We start from the raw sequence: 26,910 nt of genomic DNA on the forward strand, positions 1-26,910 counted from the left end.
AATTAGACACGAAAAATAGGCGTCATAATGAAAAGAACAGCACTATGCGCCTGACTGATATCGTATCTGTTGCTTTTGTATTGTTATATTTGTGGTATTCTTTGTTTTTATTAATTGCATTTATGCTTGGTGGTAAAAGTAAATAACACAGCGGATCATATTCAAAATTAAAGTTAGTCCCTTCCATAACTTTTGATTGAAACTAAACAGAATGCGTTTTATGGCCATGAGCAAATAAAATATAAAAATCAACAAAAAACGAGAAGGGACGTGTGAGACGCTTCCTCCGCGTCACAACTTTTATACCTGGTACTCAGTTAGTATACCTCTTTATTGATATTTTACAATTTTTCTACAAATGTCATCTACATCACTTCTTACGCCAACACACTCGTTTAGCTCGCCCCCCCCCCCCCCCCCCCCCCCCCCCCCCCCCCCCCCCCCCCCCCCCCCTCCACTAGAGCCGCACACTGCACGTAGCAGAGTGTGGAATGAGAGTATGTGCAAACAATACAAAAAAGCTGTTGGATGGGGTGGGGGTAATGATCCAATCAGATCCTAATTCGGTGATCTGATATATATGGTCATTCCCTACGGAATGGCATTTCTAGTTTTCTCTTATCTTCAAAATTGTGGCTACAGCAGATTTTTGCGGGGGTGGAAGGGAGCGGGGCGAAATTTTGAAATACACTGGTATCAGTGTGAGCATGGTGGACAAATTTAGTGGCTCTACCTTTTATAGTCTCCGATGCTGATCAAGAATATATGTATATACTTTGTGGGGTCGGAAACGCTTCCTTCCGTGTATTAATTTTTTTCCAACAAATAGTTACTCTTCGAGTACCGGGTATAAAAACGCTAAAAAAATTTACATGAAAACATAAAGTGAAGCAAAAACAATCTCTTGAACTTAATTCACGTCTCACACGTTTCAATTTTTACGTTTAGGTTTGCATAATTTCACGAGGAACCCATTTGGAATCGGCAGCGGTGGCAGCGACATATGGAAAGGTCCCTGTCCAGCTAGTGGTCTGAACTAGAACTATAACTTAAAATCAATACATACAAGTTACATATGGTACAAGCTAGAGATTTACTGCCGAACAAAGATAGTTCCGTTTGGATCGATAAATACAGCGAGAATTTATTTGAACTAAACAACAAATATCCACATACATCCTCTGTGCAGTCTCTGCAATCTTTGCAATAGAGATAGACGTAAAGATACATTTGTGTATTTATGTATGTATGTATTGAGATATATTAAGCTTTTATGTAATCTGCTCTTTAACAATATGACTCGATTTAGTATAAATATTACTGGCTTTAGCGGATTTTCCAAGTGGATTCGATTCGAGATAAGTGAGTATTATCGCAGTGGGGAGAACTGTCAGTTATGTATTTCCTCCGAAAATATTTAATATGATATTTACTTCTATGCATGTATACATACATTTTTTTTATATTTGATCTATATATCGAAATCTTATAATTTATCTTCTTAAGCTTTTTCAGTGGCTGAGATAGTGTTTTCAGAAACGCATCGCAATTAAAACAATTGAAATAATAGTTTAGAATACAAACTAATCATTAAATGATAATTTATATATGCATGTAGATGTACGGTATAAACACAGACAGAAAGATAGAGCGATAGATTGGGTTCCTTTGCAGTTACATCGCTTATGTTGGGCAGAGCACCTTTAGTATGTAGTCCGTGAGAAGAGCCGGCACCGTCGGGCTGTCCTCATTTATGGCCTTGAGTACTGCGGGCGGAAGAAACATGAATGCTGTAAAAATTGCGGCTCTCCCTTGAACTTACTCTTGATCAGGACCTGTAGGGACTGATTGTTGGGCGTACCGTTCTCTAGGTGATACGGAATAACAGTGGTCAAGTATTTGGGCTCGGGACCTGCAAGTGTCAATCAATATAATTAGCAATTAAAAAGGGTCTAGTCGATCTTCCGAATATGGCATAATCGAACCCAGCTTAATTTGACCTGTATATGTATATTTACTTAAGTACATATATGTTGTATTTAAATGCTACATGTACATACATACATACTGGGTACCCAAAATTAGAGGGTACAATTAAAACCGGGCGATACATAGACATGTGATTCCTGATATCTACTCACGAAAGATCCGCTGTTTTTAAAATGTTCTGGCCTAATATGTTTTTCTGGTTTTTCTTAAAACTGACTTTAAAATCTAGTATAAACAAGAGCAGATACGTTCATAAGCAGATCATTAGGCATTCCCGGGTGTGCGTTGTAAAACGAATAAAATCGAGTTGGAAATGCCTGCTTTCGACTGAATAAATTGTGTATCTGCACTAACGATAGAAATAGCTAGAGAATACGAGATTCACTGATTCACGTTCCCCCACCTACCCTGGAACTTTCCACGCTTCTTCTCCACGTGGTATTGTCGACGCTTGTTTTGGACGGCCAGCAGCAGGGAAATGAATGAGTTCTTTAGCTCCTTCTCGTACTCGAGCTCGTCACGCAGCGCCAGTTCGTTGATAAGAGTCTCACTTAATTCCTGAATCAGCACCTCCATCTCCATGTACAGCTCGTTCAACTGTGTGGTGGTCAGATATTGCAGCTCTTATGGTTTCAAATATTAGTATCAAATTTCTAAATTAAATTCAATTTGTTCTTACTTTCTGCATAGAGGGGCGCCCCGAGCACTTCGCGCGCCTTTTCTATGACCTCCGACTCGCAGGTGTCAGGCTCGTCCAAAGGACTCTCCGCCTCATCCATGATGTCGTCAATCTCCTTTATGACCTCTTCGACCGTTTTAATGGGCTGGTCGTCAAGATCCCCGTTCAGTCCGTTCAGGATTAGCGCGTGCATGTCCAAGTCGTTGGCTACCGAGTCATCCTCGCTGACCAGATCGTTAGACTCGTCCCCGCCTGGAGCGTGTGGATACGAGTGCTGGTGTTTCTGGAGCTGGTGCTGATTGCGGTGATGCTGCTGCTTTGCGTGGCTTTGGCCCAGGTTGAGTGTGGGCATGTGCATCTGACGGGTATACGACTTGGACCAGTCGATAGGCAGAATGTTTCCAAAATTTCCCGTGATGGTCCACCACATTCTGAGGAGAAAAGCCGAAACTTCGAGTTAGGTTTCGTTTGCGGTATTTGAAACTTAATATACTTGAATATACAATATTATATAAATACGTCCATTGTACATAAGTATCGACAGTGGGTATCGCAGTGGTGGTATACCAAATCTCTATACATTTTTCCTGAACTTTTCATAAGAGAAACGAGTAGGAACGTTTGTGAGACGCTTCGTACGCGTCACAACTTTTAAAACCCGTACTCAGTATATATAGTATACTATAGTATAGTCAGTATATCTTTACCTAAGTGGTTTTTCAAATTTTACATGTTTTCCACACCTATCATCTACATCTACTACAATTCTCCCGCCAACACGCTCTTTTTGCTCACCACCCTCCCCCAGAGCCTCACAATGCATGGGGCAGAGTTTGCGAGCGAGAAAGGCTTAGCAGCAAGAAACAAGCAGAAGCATTGCAAATTAATGTCTTCATTCTGGCTATAGTCCCAATCTAATTGGTGATCTGATATACATGGTTATTCCCTACGGATTTGCATTTTTAGATTTCTCTTATCTTCAAAATTGTGGATACAGCAAATTTTCGCTATTTTCTCTCTCTTTATATTTACAATCTGTTTTTTTTAAACAATATGTAAATTGTATAATTAATATTCAATTAACAGAAATAGCAGTTTTCCAATGAGCCCTGCTATTATATATAACATCTTTTCAGTTTGTTGGATTTATCTATTAGGGATATCGAGAATGTGGTATCTTTTCAGTCTTCCTACTGTTAGGCTATTGTCTAATAGACTTAAGGCTAAATTATTTTCGTGGTTGTGGAGTCTGTCGATGTATTTCTTACTAGTTTTCTATATTTCTTCTTTAATTGTTGGAATATTCAGATCTTTGTGGATGTTTGCATTAGATACGCAAAACGGAGAATTGACAATGTGTCGCAAAGTTTTTGATTGGTAACGCTGAAGTATCTCAATATTTGAGTTGCTAGCAGTTCCCCAAAGCTGTATAGCGTAGGTCCAAACAGGATTCCGTATGGATTTGTAGAGGCGAATTTTTTTTTCCAAAGTGGTTTCTGATTTTCGACTTATCAACCAGGACATTTTTAGTGCTTTAAGTCTAAGTTGTTGACATTTTGCTTTAATGTGGTTTTTCCATGATAATCTGCGGTCGAGATGCAAGCCGAGATACTTCACACAGGTACTTTGTGGAATTGGTGAGCCGTTAAGTGTAACATTTGGGCAGTTACCTGGTCTTAATGAAAACGTTATTTGGACGGATTTCAGGGAGTTTATTCTAATTTTCCATCGAAGGAACCAGTCTTCAATTAGGCTTAGCTCACTCTGCAGGAGTTCAGAAGCTTCATTTATAGATATGCTTGTGGCTAAAACGGCTGTATCATCAGCATATGTTGCAACAGTGCAGTTGTTTGTAACTGGCATGTCGGCCGTATATAGGGTGTAGAGAATTGGTCCTTGTTGGACGCCTGCGTTGATGAGAAGTAGTGATGAATTATCGGTTTTCTGCTGCACGTAAAAGCATCTTCTAGCCAGATATGATTTGATTAATAAATAGAACGGAGCAGGTAGCCATTTCTTTATCTTGTACAACAAACCTTTGTGCCAGACTCGATCGAACGCTTGTTGAACATCAAGAAATGCAGCAGTGCAGTATTTTTTGTTTTTAAATGCCGAAACTATATCATTAAAAACCCTGTGACATTGCTCAGGGGTCCCGTGACCCCTCCTGAATCCGAATTGGTATTCAGGAATGATGGAAAGTTCGTCCAAAATTGGCAACATTCTCTTCAATAGTATTTTTTCAAACACTTTCGAGAAAATTGTCAGCAGACTAATGGGACGGTATGATGTCAATTCCGTTTCTATTTTGTTTGGCTTTAGGATCATAACGATCTCTGCACATTTCCATTAACTTGGAAAGTGGCCTAGTCTGAGAATCGCGTTATATATAAGAGTGAGAAACCGAATGCATTTTGGTGGTAAACTTTTTAGGGTGATACCGTCTATTTTATCAGGGCCTGGTGCTTTTTTATTGTTCAAGCATTTTATTTCTGTCACAACTTCTTTATATTTAATGCTTTTAATAGGCAAGCTCATTTTGCAGGGTGACTCAAGGAATTTTTCTACTTCAGTCTATGTTATATAATTATTTATATCGTTTGGCTGAAACACAGAGTGCAGATGTTGTGCAAATGCTTCCGCTTGTTCATTATTAGACCTACACCAAGTTCCGTTGCTTTTGCTAATATTTATGTTTCTTTTAGCTGGTTTCTTTAGGTATTTAGTCGCCCTCCATAGGTTGTATTCATTGTTGCTGGAATTAGGGTCTAAGTTTCTCAGATACGCAGCTAGAGATTCATTGCGTAAGTTCGACAGCAGTTGTCTAAGCTCAGATGCAGCCTTATTGTACAATCTTTTGTCAGCAGGGTAGTGAGTTTCTTGCCAGCGTTTTCGCAGATTCCTTTTATTTTGTATTTTTTGTCGAAGTTCGGTTGAAAGGTTCAATTGGTTTGGTTGTTGATGATTAAAACCATGATTCGTGTTTCTGTAGCTCGCATTATGAAATGTATTTGTGAAAAGCTCCACAGCATAGTCTATCTCCTCTCCTGTTTTTAACGAAATGTCCAGGCTTATAGCTGAGTCTAAATGGCTTTTAAATGCGTTAATGTCTGTAGAGGCTGTTATTACTTAATAGGGCTTTTCCAACATATGGGCTATTGTGCTGTAAGTTGCTATTATTGGAGAATGATCCGAGTTAAGGTCAAAGCTCTCCATTACTCGCATGTGTGATTGTGGGATTCCAGAGAATACTATGAAATCAATTAAATCTGTAATTTTTCGACTATCTGTGGGCACACCAGTTGACAAAGTAGTTATGTTATTGTTTCGTATGCATTTGTATAACTCCGATCCCTTCGGGTTAGTTAATCTGGATCCCCACCATGGATGTTTGGCATTGAAGTCGCCTCCCACGATAAACTTTGTTCCCAGTCCTCGGAAAAAGTTTTTAAAATCGAGTTCTTTTATTGTGAATCTTGGTGGGAGATAAATCGCTGTTATTGATACATCTGCGTGCATACATTTTACCTGAATTGTGGCAGCCTGCATAGCGTTTTCCCTAGTACTGTCCATGATTTGAAATTTAAGGCCCTGCTTGACAAGAATTGCAGCACCTCCATGCGCTCTATCTGATGGATGGTCAGCTCTTACTTTGTCGTATCCAGTAACTTTAAAAAAAGATTTGCTAGTGAAGTGTGTTTCTGAAATAAGCATGACGTCAATGTCATTCGTTTTTAAAAATAAAGTTATTTCATTTACATGGTTGGAAAGCCCATTGGCATTCCATATTCCTAAGTTTCAATTTATTTGCATAGCTTATTTACAAGTAACATTATCATGTTAAGTAAATTATTGGTAAGTTGAGATTGTTTTTCTAGAAGCTGTTCTATTCTTTCTAGAGACTTTTTCGAGGTACTATTTCCTGCAGCAACTTGAGCGTAAGATTGGTAATCTTTATCTTTTGGGCAAACGTTGCTGGGATGGTTAAGAGAGCATTTCACACATCTGTGAGTTTTGGCACAATATGACTTTGTGTGTCCAAATTCCTGGCAACGATAACACTGAACGATTTCTTTGGTTTTACGGGGTGGTTCTATATTAACAACTGCGTTACCAATGAGTTTAACTTTGTATATATCTAAGTTCTTATTGTTGGGCTCAATGTCTAAGTAGAACAAATTCAATGGCTCTTTGGTTACACGACTTTTAATATTACTAATGTTTCTAACAGCGTGACCTTTGGACTCCACATCTTGTTTGATTATGTCGATATCCGTTGAGAAGTGCAAATTCTTAATAACAACTCTGAATGCCTTCTCAAGTTTAAGTTGGTATGTGTGAAATTTGACAGAATCTTTAGTAAGAGTTTTAACAAGTTTCCTGTATTCTTATAACTCTCACATGACGTCGCGTTGTACTTTATAAAAGAAAAGCTCTTTTTTAATTGTAGTCTCGAGGTAAACTAGCATTCCTTTTATATCACTGACTTCAGATAAGAATATAGGTGGCGGCTTGGCAGATTCAGTTAAGTTATCTTCAGTTATCATGTCCAGTGCTTCGTTTTCATCTTCATTTCCGTTATTTGGCGTGCTGTCGCTTAGGAGGGCATATTGATTGGAGCTGGTTCTGGGTGCTAAGTCCAGAGCGATTTTTTTCTCTAGTAGAATAGGAGAGGCTTGGTTTTGTCTCTTGACTGCCTTTGACTTCAATTTTACTCTCTGCCAGTTCCAAACCGTTGTGTCGTCTTCGTCGTCGTTCATGATAACAACAACACTTTGTTATTGCTTATCAGTAACCACTATTTTGTTTGCTTTTGTTTTGTGAATCGAATAGTACTTTTGCTTTATATTTACGAACTGAAAGTTTTTGCTAAGGCAACTTCGGCTCAAAAATTTACTTTTATTTCCGAAATTTTATTTTAACTTTCTCTCATAGATGTTGCTCCTACGGGCAGCTCCGTTCGACTAAATTCTGATGAAGTTTTGTTTTTCATATATAAACTATAATGAAGTTCTACAGATTCTTGATCGGACTAAGATCAGGACATTTCCAATGCCCGGTTTCCCACCATTGCCATACATTATCTTGCCTTAAAAAACGAATCTATAAAAATCGAGAAGGGACGTGTGAGACGCATCTTACGCGTCACAACTTGTATACCCAGCACTCAGTACTACTTCTGCACCTTAGCGGTGTTTTGTCAAATTTAAAATTTTTTCTTCACCTGTCATATACATCTACAACACTACTCACACCAACAAGCTCCTTTAGCTCGCCCCCCTTCCCTAGACCCACACACTGCAGACTCGCGGCAGAGGCAGAGGCAGCGCCCGCACACAAAAAAAAAAAACAAATATAAGCTGCGGGACGGTGTGGGTTAAAAGTAGGCAGAGCCAGAGGCAGAGGGACGGCAAAGGCAGAGGGACGGCAGAGGCCGAGTGAAGCAGAATCAGAGTGTGAATGAGAGAATGTGAAAAGAACAACAAAAGCTGCAGGACAGGGTGGGTTTAGCCACTGCAAATTAATTTCTTCATTCTGTCTATAATAATGATCCAATCGGATCCCAATTGGTGATCTGATAGATATGGTCTTTCCCTACGGAATGGCGTTTTTAGTTTTCTTTTATCTTCAAAATTGTAGACTTGGGAGGGTTTCGCCCTTTTGCGGGGGCGGAAGAGGGCGTGGCTCATTCTTGAAATACACTTGTAACCGAGTGAGCATACAGAAGTCTGGATGCTAAATTTGGTGGCTCTAGCTTTTATGGTCTCTAAGATCCAGGCGCTCAACAAGACGGACGGACAGACGGACGGACAGACCGACATGGCTCAATCGACTCGGCTTTTGATGCTGATCAAGAATAAATATACTTTATGGGGTCGGAAACGTTTCCTTCTGTGTGTTACATACATTCACTTTGTGCACAAATACAATGTACCCTATTTACTTTTCGAGTACCGGGTATAAAAATAATTCGTGAGGAAAAATCGTGTCTGGTAGTGTTATTAAACATCCGCTCAAATTTGTTGCTCCCTCTTTTTAGCACTCTCTCCTTTTCTTTCTTCTCCTCCTTCTTCTATCACATACATAAATACATGTATGTACATATGGATGTATGTCTTCTACTGCTTTGCCAGTTGTCCTTGGACTGTATTTCCAATGTTATTTTTTTCGTTTGCTTGCCATGTTTTTGTTGCTTTATGATGCAATAGCCCGACGAAAAAGCTAAGCTATGCATGCATGTATGATGTATGTGAAATCAGTGCACTATGGTCCCAATGACCACTTTTGTTGTCCTAAATTAATAACTCGCGAACGAAAATAGATATTTTGATTTAGTTTTTTGATATTACTTAAGAATAGCAAGGGGAAACATCGGTTTTTATTTTTTTTTCTCAAAATGTTAGAAGCAAAATAAGGATGGGAATATGTTTAGCAGTGGAAGATTCTATAAAAAAAAGTCGTAGCACGAATTAAAACAGCTTACAAATCCAAGATAATCGAATTTTTTGTCATACAAAGCATTCTTTATTCGGTTTATATTTTTTTCTCAAAATGTTAGAAGCAAAATAAGGATGGGAATATGTTAAGCAGTGGAAGATTCTATAAAAAAAGTCGTAGCACCAATTAAAACAGCTTAAAAATCCAAGATAATCGAATTTTTTGTCCCACCAGGCATTCTCCATAGAAGTTTTCATTATAAAACAACATTACACTGGATATCAAACTCTAGCCCTCCAAAATAGCTAGTGACTAATACTGTGGCTTAAATGCAGTGCAAAATGGCACCCTACTTCACAATTTTCTTCTTCATTGTGTTCCAAACGGCGAAAAAACATTGAAATTTCTCATTTGAGGTTATGATCTATAAATGCAAATTTTAAGAGTTGTGGTCAAATGTGGCATTTCTGACTATATACATTTTAACAACCTATTACTCTATTAAAAAAAACTTTTTCAAAAATTAGTTTTTACGCCAACTACTAGATACCGTTGACATAACAAAACGCGTAGTAAAAACCCTACTGAATAAAATGCATAAAAAAAAATTGGATAAGTTATCGTATTTTTCAAATTATGAGACATTTAAAACAGCAAACAGCAAACAAAACCTGGTACTTTTTCACTGCACATGCTTGTTTAGTTTGATCGAGGTTATGTTCGCTTAAGTCACCAATTACTATGCACTTAAAATATTTTAATGTATGTACATATGTATGTATGTACATATTTATATATACATAAATTTGCAAAAACATGCATTCGTAAATAAGTACTGTATGTATTGTATAGTACCTATTGTATGTACATACATATTTACATATTTATTATTTAGGCCTGCTGAAGGGGCTGTCTGTGTCCGTGCATGTGCCCTGGGCGACTCCTAAAAACAATGCCTAAAAGGTTAACGTCTTTTCAGCTACCCCCGAGCGACACAATCCATTTGGGTACAAACAGTTTACGGGCCGGATATATGTATGTATGTGTGTATGGATGTAGCTCTCGTGCAATAAGAACAGCAACAACCCCAGGCCAGGTCCTGTCGCGTACTGTATTGCCCTCGCGCTGTCGCGCTCTCCTTCTTGCTCTGTATCGCTCTTTCTCACCCTGCCTGCAGGTTACGGACTTGTCGTTTGGATGACTCATCCATCCATATAGTGACAACTCTTGGGAGAGAACAACTACTCATATAAATACTTCCACAATTGTTTGTATGTATGTTTGTACAAATGTATGTATGTTTGTACATATGTATGTACATTAACATTTATGTACATAAAATTACAAACATACATTTTGTATATGTACATACATATGTACATGTATGTATGTATGTTATAGAAGTAGATATGTTGCATGCAGATGTGTGCATATACACATTCAGATTTCCATTCATTTGTATAAATTGTTGTCTTGTTTTTGTTTAGCTCTTAATAAGAGGGCGGTTGCTTTTACAGTCATCGCCCTCTTAATATTTAATACTTAATTCAATCAACGGGCTTTGGTTGTTTTCAAAACTGTTTATATATAGTAAATTAACAACAACCGAATAAACTAGAATAATCACATAATCTGCACTAGAATAAGAACACATGAATTTCTCTGACGAGGACAACTTAGACTAAAAAATTGAATTTCAATAAAAACACATTTCCATCTACATAATTCTGTATGTATTCCACAAGTACGCATTATATAGTTACATACATTTCGGTGAACCTGTATATTTTTTAAATAAAAACTAAAAATTATAACTTAACATTAATGAACAAAAATGATGCACAACATTAATAAATTGCCTAAGCTTTCGCTAAAATCTGAGTATATTTGCTCGACTCGAAAAAGCTTAAACCGAGTAGTGGCCCAGACTTCACATTAGCACAAGGTTATAGGGCTACTGAGCCTTTAAAGTCCGTCTTATTTTCACATTCCTACTAATTGCAACGCGTACGATGTACAAATCTTCGGAAATGGATCGGAAATTGCCAAAATCTTGGTCATAAAGAATCAAACGAATTTATCTGAATTTATCTGAATTTATCAACTCATCAATCATGTGGAGGTTCATTTTGATGGTGACATTTTCGAGTGCCATTAGGACTGTGTCCTTTTCTGTACAACAATTAATACAATTTTTTATACCCGGTACTCGAAGCGTAATTAGGGTATACTGTGTTGGTGGTGGAAAGTAGATGTATGGAATGCACACAAGGAAACCATTCCGACCCTATAAAGTTTATAGATATGTACATACATACAGTAAGCACACATATTATTTGTACACCATCATCACCCTAGTTTGAACACCTATAACTTGGCGTACCTTCAACGTAAACAGAAAAAGTTAATTTTGTATCAAAGATCAACATATTTACTATATATTTATGAAAAAAGTTTTCAATAATCTTCTATCCTTATAAACACAGGTGAAACTGGCCGCCCTCCGATGACGATTTTTCTCAAGATATGTTAAATTTTTATGCCGGAAGACTTTTGGAGAAACCCATGTCAAGATTAATTTATACAGAATGTGATTTGACTAGAGAGTCCATCTAAGACATATTTTTGATTTGTTGGCCTTGCGAAAATAAATTTAGCCTATGATGAGAAAATGGTGGTCCCTGCTGTATGGCATTTAGGAGGGTGCCTAGTGCTTCCCCTGTGTTGTTATACCCGGTACTCAAAGAGTAAATAGGGTATATTGTATTTGTGCGAATGACGGTTGTATGCAACGCACAGAAGGAAGCGTTTCCGACCCCATAAAGTATATATATTCTTGATCAGCATCAATAGCCGAGTCGATAGAACCATGTCTGTCTGTCCGTCTTGTTTGTGGGCTAGTTCTCAGAGACTATAAGAGCTAGAGCCACCAAATTTTGGCTCCGGACTGCTGTATGCTCACACTGAAACCAGTGTATTTAAAAAATGAGCCACGCCCCCTTCCGCCCCCGCAAAAGGGCGAAACCCTCCCAACAGTTTTGAAGATAAAAGAAAACTAAAAACTAAAACTATCAGATCACCAAATTGGGATCCGATCGGATCATTATTATAGCAACAATGGAGAAATTAATTTCCAGTGGCTAAACCCACCCTGTCCCGCAGCTTTTGTTGCTCTTTTTACATTCTCTCATTCACACTCTGCTTCTGCTTCACTCGGCCCCTGCCTCTGCCCTCCCCCTGGCGATGCTTCTTCCGACTTTTAACCCACCCCGTCCCGCAGCTTATATTTGTTTTTTTTTGTGTGAGGGCGCTGCCTCTGCCTCTACCGCAAGTCAGCAGTATGTGGGTCTAGGGAAGGGCGGCGAGCGTGTTGGTTTGAGAAGTGTTGTAGATGTAGATGACAGATGAAGAAAAAATTTAAAATTTGACAAAACACCGCTGAGGTGCAGATTCACTATTGTCCCAATGACCAGTTTTGGTGGCTGTTTACGCTAATTAGCCTAATTATGGCCCGGAGCAATTAGTATTTTGTATAAGTACAATTAATTTGAAGCATTAAGCTATTGAATTGTTGCATTTACGACATACTGACAGAAGCTTGTTGCCATAGAACATACATGTGATATGTGAATATGATAGAGAAAGAGGAAGAACATGCATTTAATAGGTAAATATCGAAATTGAAAAGAAGAAGAGATTAAATTGATTTGAATTCCGACTCGGTCGAACAGCAGCACTTGGCTTTTTATTTCGAGATTTTGATTCTGAACTGGTTGCGAGGAGTTGCGGAAACAGTGGCCAAAAAATAATTTTTAAAAGTTAAAACCAAGACTCGGTTTTTAACGCTCTGTATTAGAAAAAGCGTGACCATCAAAGTTGCGTATAAGAAATTTTCATAGATGGCGCAACTTTCGTAAAATCTGCTGTGAAACCTAGCGGTCATTATTGCACAGAATGTGCAGGGAAAAAGTACCAATTTTATTTCTGTTTTAAATATCTCATAAATTGGAAAATACGATTAACTGATCCAATTTTTTTATGCATTTTATTTAGTAGGCTTTTTACTACGTGTTCTGTAATGTGAACGATATCTAGTGGTTGGCGATGTCTTCTACATCTAGATGTAGTCCTGAGTGCCGGGTATAAAAAATGTAACGCGTAAGAAGCGTCTCACACGTCCCTTCTCGTTTTTGAACTGGAGCTGTACTAATGGTCTTATTTAATGAAATGTGAAAAGGGGTGTATTTATTTATATTTTGAGTGACAATCGGCATCCATGTGTTATTCCATTTGGTCATAATTCGAAGTCAAGCTTGACCCATCCCAAAAAACAACACAAAATTGAATCTTTTTTTTATCAAATCTGGCTCATGTACTTACTTACTATAGAAGATTATTAAAAACTTTTTTATAAACATATAGTAAACATGTTGATCTTTTATACAAAATTAACTTTTCCTGTTTACGTTGACCGTACGCCAAGTTATAGGTGTTCAACTTAGGTGATGATGATGTACGAATAATATGTATATGTATTCTTAATCAGCATCAATAGCCCATTCTATATCTGTCTGTCTGTCTGTCCGTCTTCTTTGACGCCTCGTTCTCAAAAACTATAAGAGACTATAAGCGGCGGGAGGAAGTTGGGGTAGCCGCATGCAAATGCATTTCTTCATTCTGGGTGTGATAATGATCCAATCTAAACAACAACTGAGTTGTTTGCTTAGTGGTTCCACGCACAAAAGAAATATATAGAAATGTTGTGGTTCAAATTTTTTGTGGTGCTGGATACCAGCCTTTAAGGAAAAATAAAGGAAAAATGGGGGGTGAGCTAAAAGAGCGTGTTGGCGTGTGAAGCGGTGTAGATGTAGATGGCATATGTTGAAAAAATGTAAAATGAAAAAATTTGAAAAAAGCCGCAAAGATACAGATGTACTACTGAGTACCGGGTATAAAAGTTATGACGCTTAAGAAGCGTTTCACACGTCCTTCCTCGTTTTATAATTCTTTCATCCGAAATCACAATCGCTCAATGATAACATTAATGCCTGCTCGTATAAATATCTTATTGCTTGTCTCTGCTCCGCCCTGACTCAAGGGAGAATTAATTTTTCCTCCGTACTCAACGCATCAATTAAATTCGTGCTGCGAGAATGCTCTCACTATTTGTCACTTTTGTCTGTCACACTTTCATTCTTTTGTCTGCATGAGGTTCTCCATTTTTATTGAATGTGGATTTTTAGGATGTGGGCGAGTACATGCGCTCAGACTTGAATGTATAGCTGATGTCACTTGGATTTCCGGAAAGCATTTTGATCCCGATTGGTTTTATACCCGATATACGAAAAGTCTAGATACGATCACAATCCACAATCCACAAAAGTGTTGCTGTGAGAATTGAGAGAGGCAGTTGTAGTGGAATAAAAACCCCGTAGCAGAAAAATGGAAGCACATCAAATTTTCTACAATTCTGATAAAATAGGTAGCTAGTTAATTAGGGTATAAACGAAGTGAAAGAATTAACACTAGAGCTAAACAAGCGTCATGCCGTCATGGCGATGCATCGTCTGCGATACCAATTCCGGCGCTTACTTACAATAACTTATAAAACTAATAATGAAAAGCATAGATATGTACATATTTCTGTATACTATACTGTAATACTAGATATACATACTTACACACATGTACATATGTAGGTTTAAATTTTAAATCTTTAAAAATGGAGCCGTGGCCCTTGCCTCGGCACCCAAATTATTCAAATTATCCGCTAGACAGATGAAGACCAGAAGCGGGCTCTAGCCACCGGACTGATATTGTTTGCGTACATACATATGTATACTTACTTGTCTTGTTATGGTCTACATAACATTGCATATGAAATAATTAATTTCGCCCTACACTTAAACTGTCTCCTTTCCGGTATCTTCATGGTATTGCATTATATGATTGTGAATATTCCCGTTTGGACAAGCGGTACAGAACTTGGAAGGGCGAAATCATTCCTTCATTCTCCCACAGAGCAACAGTGCGCCCCCCATTTGAATTGCCAAAATAACGAGAGAGTGAAAAGAACTCCTGACACTTTTATCGATCCAGCAACTACCACCACCCACTAGGATTACGTCGCTATGTGGCGATGCGGTTAGTCTTGGTTGGACCTGGGGGATGTTGAGTGGTGCATGCGCACTGCCCTCCAGCAGCTTCGCAACAGAGACGAAACCAGAACGGAATGAAGAACTTTACATAACCACAAAGCGCTGGAGAATGTGGACACAGGATGTCTGGGATACTCACTGGCATTCATTCATGATCTCCTCCTGGCTGCGTACCTGGACCGGGGCCAACTCCTCGACGTTTTCCTCATAGTTTCCGAAGCACTTAGTTATCTTGTCATCGAACGTGTTGACCAGATCCTCTAGACTGCCGCCGAACGTCTCTGTGAAGTTGTCCACATGATCCCCGTGGGCCGCAGACGGTTTTTCTAGCCCCTCTCCATCGCCCAAAACCAGGCCCACTTCGGAGACGCCCAGATCCGTGACGGATCCGCTTGGCAAGGAATTGCAATTGGGACTGATGGTACCGCCGCTACTGCCGCCTCCTCCTCCGTTCTTGCTGATGTGCGCATCACGAACCGCATCTTCAAGCAAGAGAAGCTTTGCAGCACCTGGCTTTCTGCCCACACTGACCTCCTTCAGGTTTAGGTTAAGCGTGTCATTGAGGGCGTTCTGGTTAGAAATGAAGTCACAGCCGCCCCACTCATCTGTCTCCTCGAACTTTGCCAGGGGAGCCTCGAATTTTAGCTCGGCCATTTTGGTGCCGAGGTCACGCATGGCACGCGAGCAAGGAGCAGGAATCAGCACAGGGCACTCTGGTTATTCTTGAATATTTAATGTAGTTTCTTACGATTTAAACACTGCCTAAAGTTTCACTTCTTTGTCTGCACTGTTAAAAAAACAATAAAAAAAAAGTCACACTCGATCGATTAAGTCGTGAGTAATATTTTCTGAACCGAGTTTCTGGCAGCTTGTTTTCTATTTAACACGAAGACGTACAAAGAAGATAAACAAGGCAGCCACGCCACGGAGTCAGTGTGACCGCGGAATTATACCAGACAGCACCTTGGAAATATACCCTTCATTTATAAAATATACCGTAAATCTTAAATCATTTTCCTCGACGTTTATCTTCTGTTTAATATTACCAGCAGGTTAGGTCTCTCAATTGTACAACTTTAATTTTACTCGAATAATCATTAAATTCTTAACAGATAAACAGCTGATTTTCATGACTTATTTTTATTGGATTGATTGCAAAATAAGGTTACAGCTTTTATTTCTTCGTAGGTGCATTTGGTCGTGGGAAGTTGTATTAAGGTGCCTAATATGAGGTTTCCTAACAATTCTGAGCAAATTGACTTTAGTTTCATTTGACTACAACACTTTTTTTTTGACTGGACGAATCTTTCTGAATCTTAGACTTCGTTTCTATTATTTTTTCCAGGCCTATAAACTGTAAAAGTTAATTTCTGTTATATGTATTTTATTTTTAATTGTTTTGTTACATTTTGAAACATTGTTATGTTCCCTGTTTTGAAACAAGCGAAATAAAATTTCGTTTCTATTAGTTTTCCGCCATTGTACAAGTGTATATACAGCTGTGAAAAAAATAATAGCACCACTACCACAAGCCATTTTCAAATGGTTACAACTCACATTTTGAACTTTAAGGAAAGTTTAAGCACATTTTTAGAAAGGGAAGACTCTTACAAATCTGGGAAGAACAAAAAAATCAAATTTTTTTGTAAGGCCTTTAGGTTATTTAAGAAACTTTAGTGAAACGTGTAATATTAGGCGAAAAAACTATTAGCACCACTTTTGAAAAAAAAAAATTTTTTTTTTCTCTCTCTTTATATTTACAATCTGTTGTTAAACAATAAGTAAATTGTATAACTAATATTCAATTAACAGAAATAGCAGTTTTCCAATGAGCCCTGCTATTATATATAACATCTTTTTAGTTTGTTGGATTTAACTATCAGGGATATCGAGAATGTGGTATCTTTTCAGTCTTCTTACTGTTAGGCTATTGTCTAATAGACTTAAGGCTAAATTATTTTCGTGGTTGTGGAGTCTGTCGATGTATTTATTACTAGTTTTCTTTATTTCTTCTTTAATGGTTGGAATATTCAGATCTTTGTGGATGTTTGCATTAGATACGTAAAACGGAGCATTGACAATGTGTCGCAAAGTTTTTGATTGGTAAAAATGGATTTAAAATTTAAAAAATTACCAACAAGTAACGAATTTCTTAGTTACCACTTCTGAACTATTAATTCAAAATCTATATTTATCGTTCAGTATTTAGTTCAATGTCCTATTGTGGCAATAACAGCTGCGCAGCGTTTTGGCATGGAATCCACCAAGTCCAGGCATAGCTTTTGGGGAGCTTTGGACCAGGACTCTTAAATTTGTTCTCAAAGTGATCCGACAGTGGTTGGTTTGGAAGCAGCAACTGCTTTTTGGATGGCGGACTACAAATTTTCGATGGGTTTCATGTCAAGTGACTGCGCAGGCCACTCTAACACGTTCATTGTTGGCCCGAACCGTTCCTTTGCTTTCATGCTTGGGTTATTTACCGGTTGCAAGACCCATACTAGTCCTATTTCATTTTCTGCAAACACGAAAACGTGCTAATACTTAATGGTTTTTATTCAATGTATTGAATACACCATAAAATTTAACCTTTTATATTTAAAGGTTTTCTTTGGTGTACTGGCGTTCCTTGGACATCTTAAGTATGATCGAGATCCCTTTTTACCCATCTGACATTCAAATTTGCCTTCATTATAGGGATGTCCAATTGTCATGTTCCCTTGCAAACTGCATGTGCTTAGTAATATGTCTGGCGTTTAAAAATGCGATTTTTTTTGGGCTGCAGGCTTTTAGGCTTTGTTGTCTAAGATATATCCAAACTTTCTAGCCTGTCGCTTTTATTTTAAGCTCTTTTTTGAAGCTCGATAGCAGACTTGAAGGGAACCTTCTTGTTCTCACGAATCAGCCTTTTGGCCATAAAAGGGGTCATTGATAGTTTTCATCCACGTGCTTCAAACTTTTCCTCATAGTTTAAGGCGTTTTAATCATTTTACTGAAACTTCCTACCAATTGACCAAATTCTCTGTAAGTTTTTACGTCAAACAAAAATTGTTTGCTAGGGTCGCGCTTCTTCGCATTTCAGAGGTTTCCACGTCTTCTTGTAATCCTTATTATTAGCTTTTATGCCAGAAACAATGAAATATTAGTCAAAACTAATAAATACGTGGTTTATACAAAGTCAATTCCGCGAAATCACTCGCGAAATAATTTACATAAAATAGTTCTAATGGTACCAAAATTTGGTGGCTCTAGCTCGTATAGTCTCTGAGAACTAGCAGACATGGCTCAATCGACTCGGCTATTGATGCTGATCAAGAATATATATACTTTATGGGGTCGGAAACGTTTCCTGCTGTGCGTTACATACAACCGTTATTCGCACAAATACAATATACCCTATTTACTCTTCAAGTACCGGGTATAATAAATATAAATACAGAAATTTGAAGAAAGGCAACACTTTTTTTTGTTAATGGAAAATACTTAACTATATGAAAAATAAAACTAAGCCTTTAAAAAAATCGCACCAGTAATTGTTTTTCTTATTAGCCAAAAACATAATGAGTTGTAGTGGTGCTATAATTGTTGTCCCAACTGTACATGCTAGTCTTATGCTAGTTTTATTCGTTGCACTATTTAGTTTTAAACTTAATTTGTACACATTCCAAGAAGAGGAAGTCTCCACTCTTGCGGAGAATTGATTGATAAATACGATAACTAGAAAGTAATATTATATAAAACAAAATCGAAGAAAATTATTTTGTATGGTAATGTATATTTTGGTATATTTTCGAGGGTCTTTAGGTATATTTGATCGATAAATCCGCGGTTAGACTGCTAACCTGTTTCGATGTCTGGCCTTTCACACTTCTAGAGCCTGGTCACACTGTACAATGCACTGAATCGTGTTGCAATTTTGTGTAATAAAATACATTTTTACATAATAAACAAAAATTTAATACGAATTTGTGGGGAAAATAACCTCTACGCCAGGTAAGTATTGGAGCAAAGCTGTAACAAGTTACATATTACGACGTAGCGATTTCCCCCTTGTAAAGGCGGGTGGCCAAATAATTCCCCTCTACCTAAGGGTAGTGCGGTAACTTAAAACCACAAAAAAAAAAAAAAATACATTTTTGAGGAAATCAATTGCAGATCCGTTAACAAATGGCTACTCGCAGTAGTGGCTCCAACATTGTCCTCGGCAATGTGATGGCCACGACGGTAACAGTTGAGTCCATCTCTAACGTGCTGACCACTGTGACTTCCCTGCACTCGAACAGCGTTAACATCCCTAACAATATATCCGCCGGAGCGGGAGTGGACATCCAGGATGCAGGCGCAGGAACTGAGGCAGATACCTCCAAGCCGATGTATCCGCGTCTGTTCAACAAAATCGTGCTGACATTAGAAAACAGCCTGATACCCGAGAGCAAGATTGATGTAACGCCGTCCAGCCAGGACGGGCTGGACCACGAGACGGAAAAGGATCTTCGCATACTGGGCTGCGAGCTGATACAGACGGCTGGAATCCTATTGCGGCTACCGCAGGTTGCAATGGCCACCGGCCAGGTGCTCTTCCAGCGCTTTTTCTACTCCAAGAGCTTCGTGCGCCACAACATGGAGACGGTGGCCATGAGCTGTGTGTGCCTTGCTTCCAAGATCGAGGAGGCGCCCCGCCGAATCCGCGACGTCATCAACGTGATCCACCATATCAAGCAAGTGCGGGCCCAAAAGTGAGCGAAATAAGTGCGAATCCCGGTACACTGTTTCCTGTATCTGACTGATTTTCCTTTTCTCTTGCAGGGAGATTGCGCCCATGGTATTGGACCAGTACTACACAAACCTAAAGATGCAGGTGATTAAGGCAGAGCGACGTGTACTCAAGGAACTGGGCTTTTGCGTCCATGTAAAGCATCCCCACAAGTTGGTCGTAATGTACCTTCAGGTGCTGCAGTACGAGAAGCACGAGAAGCTTATGCAGCTTTCGTGGAACTTTATGAACGACTCATTGCGAACTGACGTTTTCATGCGGTACACCCCGGAGGCGATAGCCTGCGCCTGCATTTACCTAAGCACTCGGAAGCTTAACATTCCGCTGCCCAGCAATCCGCCGTGGTTCGGCATCTTCCGCGTGCCCATGGCCGATATCACAGACATTTGTTATCGAGTCATGGAGCTGTACACGCGGCCCAAGCCCGTCGTTGAGAAGCTGGAGGCGGCCGTCGACGAGCTGAAAAAGCGTTATCTTGACGCCCGCACTAAGACGAAGGAGGCCAACACACCACCCGCCGTTATCACGGTGGATCGCAACAACGGCTCGCATAATGCCTGGGGCGGATTTATCCAGCGAGCCGTCCCACTGCCACTTCCTTCGGAAAAGTCGCCCGAGAAGGATTCTCGGTCACGATCACGCTCCCGGACCCGTACTCAATCAAGGACCCCCCGCTCCAGATCGCGATCCCGGTCGCCAAGCCGCGAACGCACAAAGAAGTCCCATCGTGGGCGCTCCCCGAGAACTCGCTCCGGCACACCGCCCAAGCACAAAAAGAAGTCTCGACACTACTCGCGATCCGCCACGCGCTCCAGCTCCCCCCACAGCAAGCACCGCAAGAGGTAAGTGACAATTGATCCTTCCTCCAAATAGTTTCTTACATCTTAAGGGGCTTCTTTCAGGAAATCTTCTCGAGAGAGATCCGACTACTATACCAAAAAGGATCGCTCCAGCCATATCGGCAGCAACAATATTGGCGATGACAAATATCGTAATTCCAACTCAAGCTCTGTTAAGCACAGTCGCTATTCCTCATCACATCGCAACAGTGTCGGAGGCAGCGGTGGCGACTCTCGACATGGGAGTCGTGCCGGACACAAGCATAGAGATGAGCGGTCCAGGGACCGCAAACGCTAAGATTTGACAATGAATTTTTTGTTTGTCATTTTATTTTTACAAGTTCATGGAGTATGGTTTTTAGTTTACAGCTCTCAACATATTTCGAACAGATGTAACTTTTAATTGGGAGAAACCACCATGCTTAATAAATAAACATAATTCCTCAGTAATGTTTCATAGGGAAGCTTTGCCCAGAGGTCTACTATTTATTCATCCTTGGATGCATTTTACATCATTGGAATCTGGTTAAAGCCTTAACGACCGACTGAGAGATACATACGTCGCAAAGGAGATCGAGGGAAATAGCACCATGCAGAAGGTTCTTCCTTGTCGAAAAGGAGGCCTGTATGAATGTAACAAAAAGCATAACCTTATGGGGAGTACACGTATATATGTCCCACTATTTTAATCTTTCTCGGCTACATTACATATGACACGATCCGATGATGTATCAATACGTCCGCTGAGCGGCAGATCACCCTCAAATCTCATCCTATCTCATCCAAATAATTCTCGGTCAATGGTTTCTAAATTGTTGTAGAGTAAGACATCAAGGCAATATGGGGATGCGAGAGCGAAATATCGCGGAATTCTGTGGTAAATGTTAGAATGAAGAAGCTAAATATGGTAGCTATTATCCACTCTGAAATCGTGCTAATCACGTGAAAGTACCAGCCACCGTCCGAAGGATACCTAGAATACACATGCTTATGTGAGATTCGTTTAACAGCCAGAAACAGCTCGGTTCCTTACCATTTTCTGGGGTTCTGGCCCTGGAACAGGATGTGCGACATAAGTCCTGTCACGGCCAGCAGGATGAAGAGGATCGTACAGCAGACGGACATGCCCAGACGCAGATGGGCGTAAATGCGTGTCCCAGACATGGGATATATCATGTATGAAATGAGCGCCTGCATCCAGAAATAGAGAGTGCCGCAGCCAAAGCAGCAAAAGGCGCCAATGAAGTGCACAATGCGCACATTAGTCTCCTGGAAGTTGCCCACGAAGCTTATTCCCAGACAGGATAGCATACCATACCACAGCGCCACGCGACTGTGGCGCTTCACAGCACTGTCCAGATCTGGATGGTGCTCGTACAGCTGCATCACTTGCCTGTATCGCACATAAATTGTGATTCCCACTGCAAATCGCAGCAACGAAAAAGTAGAAAAGTTGCTGATTAGAATCGGACATCGGGCATGACTCATTAGCCAGCCACTCGAGAGCGAGACTCACACAGAACACTGCCGATATTAATGAGTTGTCCAAACACACAGCTCTCGGGCGAATAGGTGGCCGCATCGCTTATATACGGCACCGTGGGAACAACGTGGCCCTCCAGGACAGCTACAATGTACCTTAAATGGGAACCAAAATTGTAAAGGCTATCTTCCTGTTCCAGGACAGGGATTCCTTTGTCAGGGAACTTACGTGCCGATAAAGGTCACCTGAAACACCAGAAACACGGCAACCGGAAGCAGATAAACTTGGGACATCTTGCCAATGGGGCAGTACAACAATAGGGAAGGAGTGACAACTTTCAGGCTGCATGCAACATGCAATTGCGCTGCAATCAAAAAATTATTATTGGTTGCTTGTTTGATTCATCGATTGGCGAGGAGGGGACAGTGTGACCGTCGATTTATCGATAGATAATATATATATATGTATGTACATGCAATCTTTTTTTTTTTTAAATACCGTAAATATTTCGTAGATCCTATAACATTTTCCTCGATTTTGTTATAATATGTTATTTTGCTTAATATTAACATCTAGGGATTCTCAGAACTGACAATAGATGACTCTCAGTCCCACTTCATTTCATACTTGAAATTACAACCACTACCACTTCTACATGCGTTCCAAAGGAACCGTTCCTACCTAGAACAAAAAGGACTGATTCCAGCGTGTTCCACCACCTGTAAATTTGACGCGAAAACATCACGTATAGAGTATTCATGCTTAGTGGAAAAGGGAGGGATATAGAAGTACTGTTTGAAAGCAACTAAGTCCGACTGTGCACAGACACATTCACGCACAGAGACAATCAATTTATTATGGCATTCTGAATTCTGATTCTGAATACTCTAATGGAAAATATTTGCAACGCAAAGTCAATTGCCGTTATTCATTATTTGTATACATATTCAGATGTTTGTATCCGTTACCCGTTTCATCCTAAATTATATAAAGCATATAAAGGTCGCACAAAATACATTTATTTTGAAATTGAGGGGCAAGCTTTTTCATAAAGTCTGAGGGTTTTCATTTCGAATGGTATGTGAGATCAGAACACAAAAATAAATGCAAAAGATTTCAAGCGCTGTACATATGTACATATATATACACATGTATATGCATATATACATATATATGTATGTATTTATATTTATCTGAAAACATTTCTCTGTAAAAGATGGATTTGGTAAGAATGTTGATAATACGGCAGCAACGAATATCGAGAAGCGACGGCGTTTCCATAATATGCATACAATTTTGAATAAAGCAGTATAAAATCTGCATTTGCAACAATTACAGCATTCAAATACAATAACAACTTTTATTGGTATATTTTTTTTTCCAACCCCCAAAGGTCTGGCCACCAATCCCCACCCCTTATTCTGAACATGTTGCGGTAGTTCAGGTTCATACGCCAAGCCCCGAAAAGCCCCATCACAGTTCAGAAAGTCAGCGCACCAACACATACATTACTTGCAGTGTCCGTGTGAATTAAGACAAAACCGGTTTGGAGCGATAAAAAATCATTGGCTACACGCACTTATGCAAATGTAGCTGGGACTTCTAGCCGCGTGCTCTACACGCACTAATACACATGTAGCTGGGGCTTCTAGCTGCGTGTTCTAGACGCAGTAATACTTGTAGCTGGGATTTTGGCAGAGGCCTGGGACTCCGATACGCACATTGAGCGGTGATGTTTCGCTTATAGGAAGCTGATAGTCTACTATAATAATTGGTTAGTGTTTGAGTACTCAACAGCGACAAGCAGACTGCGAAATATTCTGTCGAACAAAAAACAGGGTGGGTTTCTTATCGTTTGCATGGGAATTCTGTTGCAAGAAAATTGTGAGAATCTGAGTAGGGCTTTATTTTGAAAACTATCGATGTCTTTATATTTTAATGTATTTTTCACAACCCCACAAAGTAGAGTAGAGCAGAATTTGAATCTTCTTTTAAAAATATGGAAACCAAGAAGCTGGTGGAAATCGATGCCGCCTACTTGGAGGGCGGCGGCCAGGCCCTGCGGATCGCGCTCAGCTTAAGTTGCATCCTCAGGCGTCCCATCCGCGTTGTCAAGATTCGCGCACACCGGCCCAAGCCCGGCCTGGCCAACCAGCACGTGCATGCCGTAAACATGCTGAAGGACAATACCAATGCCGACGTCGTCGGCAACACTCTTTTATCGACGGAACTGGAGTTCACGCCCCGCACTATAATCGGTGACATGTACAGGGTAGATACGCACACGGCGGACAGCATCACGCTGATCTACCAAACGATCCTGCCCGTCCTCCTCTTCGACGGAAGGTCTTCGCGCGTTGATTTGACTGGTGGAACGAACGTGTTCTTTGCGCCCCAGGTTGAATACATGTTGCAGGTGCTGCAGCCGAACCTTGAACGCTTCGGCATCTCCTTCAAGCTGAAGGTGCTGCACTACGGCTTCTGTCCACGGGGCAACGGACGCTGCCAGCTGGACGTTGATCCGGTGCGACAGGTGAGTGCCGGCCAGTTTCTATAGTTCGGCTAGACCCAGTGGGTAGACGTAGTGTAGTTTTGCGCCGGCCGCATACCCATGATCCTCGCGACGGAAATGCAGGAGACGATCGTCCGTGAAATTCACGGACTCTGGCCGCACCAAGACTGCCGGATTCAGGTGGTTAAGCACTCCCCGGAAAAAGCGTGTGACAATGGGGCTGGGATCGTCATAGTAGCCCACACATCCACTGGCTGTGTGCTTGGCTCCTCCGCCTTCGCCAGAAGAAGGTTCTGGCTCACATGCTGGGATCAGACGCTTCCTCCCAACTGTCTGGATACATTAGTAAGGAGATCTGTGTGGATGACAACCTCCAAGATCAGCTGATTATCTTCATGGCTCTCGCCAGCGGCTGCTCCCGCTTTCTCAGCGGCCGCTCACCCAGCACACGCGCACCGCCATCTACGTGGTCGAGCAAATGACTGGCGTCAAGTTCAATGTCGACGTCAGTCAGTCTGGACAGACTCTGGTCAGCTGAGAGGGCATAGATTACCGCAACGAGCTCCTCCAGAGTAATGTATAGTGTGTTTTATTCTTAATTTGTTATTTATAATTAGTATGCAAACAAATCGGACGCTGCCCTAGAGGCGGCGGAATATAGCCAGGAAGTGGTCACCCTTGTTGCGTACGACCTTGGCACCCTCCTCGCTGCTCTGGTATAGCCTCGGTGTGATCGGATCCGTACACTGGTGGAGACACGAAGAACATTTCTAGCACATCTCCAATGTGAGCACCACTTCAGCTCCGCTTTCAACTTACTGCCTCCTCGTCGGTCAGACGCTCGTACAGCGGATGCTCCTCCATGTGTGACACAATCCAAATGTGCAGATCCTCCACATCAGTCATGGTGTACACTAAGCCCTGCACCATCAATGTTAGAGTCTATGAACATTAAATAAAATGGAAAGACAAGCCGGCACTCACTCCCTTGCGCAGAACATAGGCGTACTCGGAGAGCAGGGCCTGGTTGATGATGCGCCACTTGTGCTTGGCGCGCTTGAAGTGCGGATCCGGGTAGAGGAAGAACATCTTTTCAAGCTGGCCCTTTCGGAAGTAATTGGGTAGATACTTCATGGCGTTGGTGCGCAGGCAGGCGATGTTCTGATAAGCACCAGTATCCGAGCTCCTGTGTCTGAGGGCTTTAATGCGATCCAACACATAGTCCGAAACTTTTACACGTATTTCCATCCCAATGGAGATTTTTTCGGGAAACAGTTCGCCTAGCGTTACTAGGAAGCCACCGTAGCCACAGCCAATGTCGGCAAAACTCACTTCTTGGTCAGGCCGCATGCTCGGGTACAGCCAACGCCAGTCCACATCCTCCGGCCGAGCTGGGCTAATGGAAACAAACAGTTCAGAAAACCTTTCCGCAGAAATTCTAATACGATCTGCTCACTAGTCGAAACAATGATCCGCTATAGGATTTGAGTGGGCTCGCTGACGGTAATAACGCTTTTGGGGCAGACCCGTCACGGTTGACGTCCAGGTGAGCTCGTCATTTTCCTGAGTCGTGGTAACCATGATAATTTGTGTACAGGAACAAAATAGGCGCAAGCACGTTGACTCCAATACACTATTGACAAAAGCTGGCAACACCATTGCAGTGTTGTTAAGCTGTCAGGCCTATCGCATAAATACCACCATTTCCACTACACTTCAAACTCAGACAATGAGACCAGATTTCTAAGTGGTTTGGATTTGAGTGAGATAGACTAGTACAGATTTAGGGGCAGAACTATGTAAAACTTATATATCAAAAATGTAGAATTCTGATCCAACTGGTTTCTAAAATGTTTTGATTTGTTGCCAGAAACATGATGAAATTATATAAGGATCCGTCGGCTGCCAAATCGTTTAGTTTTCAGGCCCCTAGAGTTCAGTGCCTTGCAACCAAAAAATCGTAAAAATATTTTTCTTTCGACAGAGTATGACCAGTTGTTAATGCTTTTCGGTAACACTGATCAGCCACCTTTTTTTCTAC

General features: G+C 40.6%; 5 protein-coding genes across 6 annotated transcripts; 2 read left to right on the top strand and 3 right to left on the bottom strand.

Moving 5' to 3' along the window:
- Positions 1 to 830: 830 nt before the first annotated feature.
- LOC117591185 (fasciculation and elongation protein zeta-2) lies at positions 831 to 16,162 on the bottom strand. The gene is made up of 5 exons (XM_034284316.1): positions 15,404 to 16,162; positions 2,669 to 3,099; positions 2,397 to 2,612; positions 1,823 to 1,912; positions 831 to 1,766 (listed from the first exon to the last, which is right to left on the bottom strand). Exons 1-5 carry the CDS (start codon positions 15,937 to 15,939, stop codon positions 1,684 to 1,686), a joined length of 1,356 nt encoding a protein of 451 aa, XP_034140207.1. The 5' UTR covers positions 15,940 to 16,162; the 3' UTR covers positions 831 to 1,683.
- A 2,976-nt stretch (positions 16,163 to 19,138) lies between these two features.
- Positions 19,139 to 21,320, top strand: LOC117591175 (cyclin-L1). 2 transcript variants are annotated; one of them, XM_034284299.1, is made up of 4 exons: positions 19,139 to 19,181; positions 19,417 to 19,997; positions 20,068 to 20,877; positions 20,938 to 21,320. In XM_034284299.1, exons 2-4 carry the CDS (start codon positions 19,429 to 19,431, stop codon positions 21,170 to 21,172), a joined length of 1,614 nt encoding a protein of 537 aa, XP_034140190.1. In that variant the 5' UTR covers positions 19,139 to 19,181; positions 19,417 to 19,428; the 3' UTR covers positions 21,173 to 21,320. The 2 variants fall into 2 exon arrangements, with proteins under 2 accessions (XP_034140190.1, XP_034140191.1); XM_034284300.1 differs by lacking the exon at positions 19,139 to 19,181 and adding an exon at positions 19,240 to 19,254.
- Positions 21,321 to 21,520: 200 nt separating this feature from the next.
- Positions 21,521 to 22,768, bottom strand: LOC117591177 (DNA damage-regulated autophagy modulator protein 1). Its single transcript, XM_034284303.1, has 4 exons — positions 22,586 to 22,768; positions 22,391 to 22,512; positions 21,908 to 22,295; positions 21,521 to 21,847 (listed from the first exon to the last, which is right to left on the bottom strand). The coding sequence occupies exons 1-4, from the start codon at positions 22,648 to 22,650 to the stop codon at positions 21,682 to 21,684; spliced, it is 741 nt and encodes a 246-aa protein (XP_034140194.1). The 5' UTR covers positions 22,651 to 22,768; the 3' UTR covers positions 21,521 to 21,681.
- Positions 22,769 to 24,309: 1,541 nt separating this feature from the next.
- Positions 24,310 to 25,452, top strand: LOC117591198 (RNA 3'-terminal phosphate cyclase). Its single transcript, XM_034284338.1, is given in 3 exon segments — positions 24,310 to 25,161; positions 25,164 to 25,301; positions 25,304 to 25,452. Coding segments are annotated over 3 exon segments (1,092 nt in total). The 5' UTR covers positions 24,310 to 24,356.
- Positions 25,443 to 26,514, bottom strand: LOC117591176 (tRNA (guanine-N(7)-)-methyltransferase). The gene is made up of 4 exons (XM_034284301.1): positions 26,326 to 26,514; positions 25,854 to 26,265; positions 25,689 to 25,790; positions 25,443 to 25,615 (listed from the first exon to the last, which is right to left on the bottom strand). Exons 1-4 carry the CDS (start codon positions 26,448 to 26,450, stop codon positions 25,511 to 25,513), a joined length of 744 nt encoding a protein of 247 aa, XP_034140192.1. The 5' UTR covers positions 26,451 to 26,514; the 3' UTR covers positions 25,443 to 25,510.
- Positions 26,515 to 26,910: the final 396 nt, after the last annotated feature.

The sequence above is a fragment of the Drosophila guanche genome, unplaced genomic scaffold, assembly GCF_900245975.1.
Source record: "Drosophila guanche unplaced genomic scaffold, DGUA_6, whole genome shotgun sequence".
Classification (NCBI taxonomy): Eukaryota; Metazoa; Arthropoda; class Insecta; order Diptera; family Drosophilidae; genus Drosophila; species Drosophila guanche.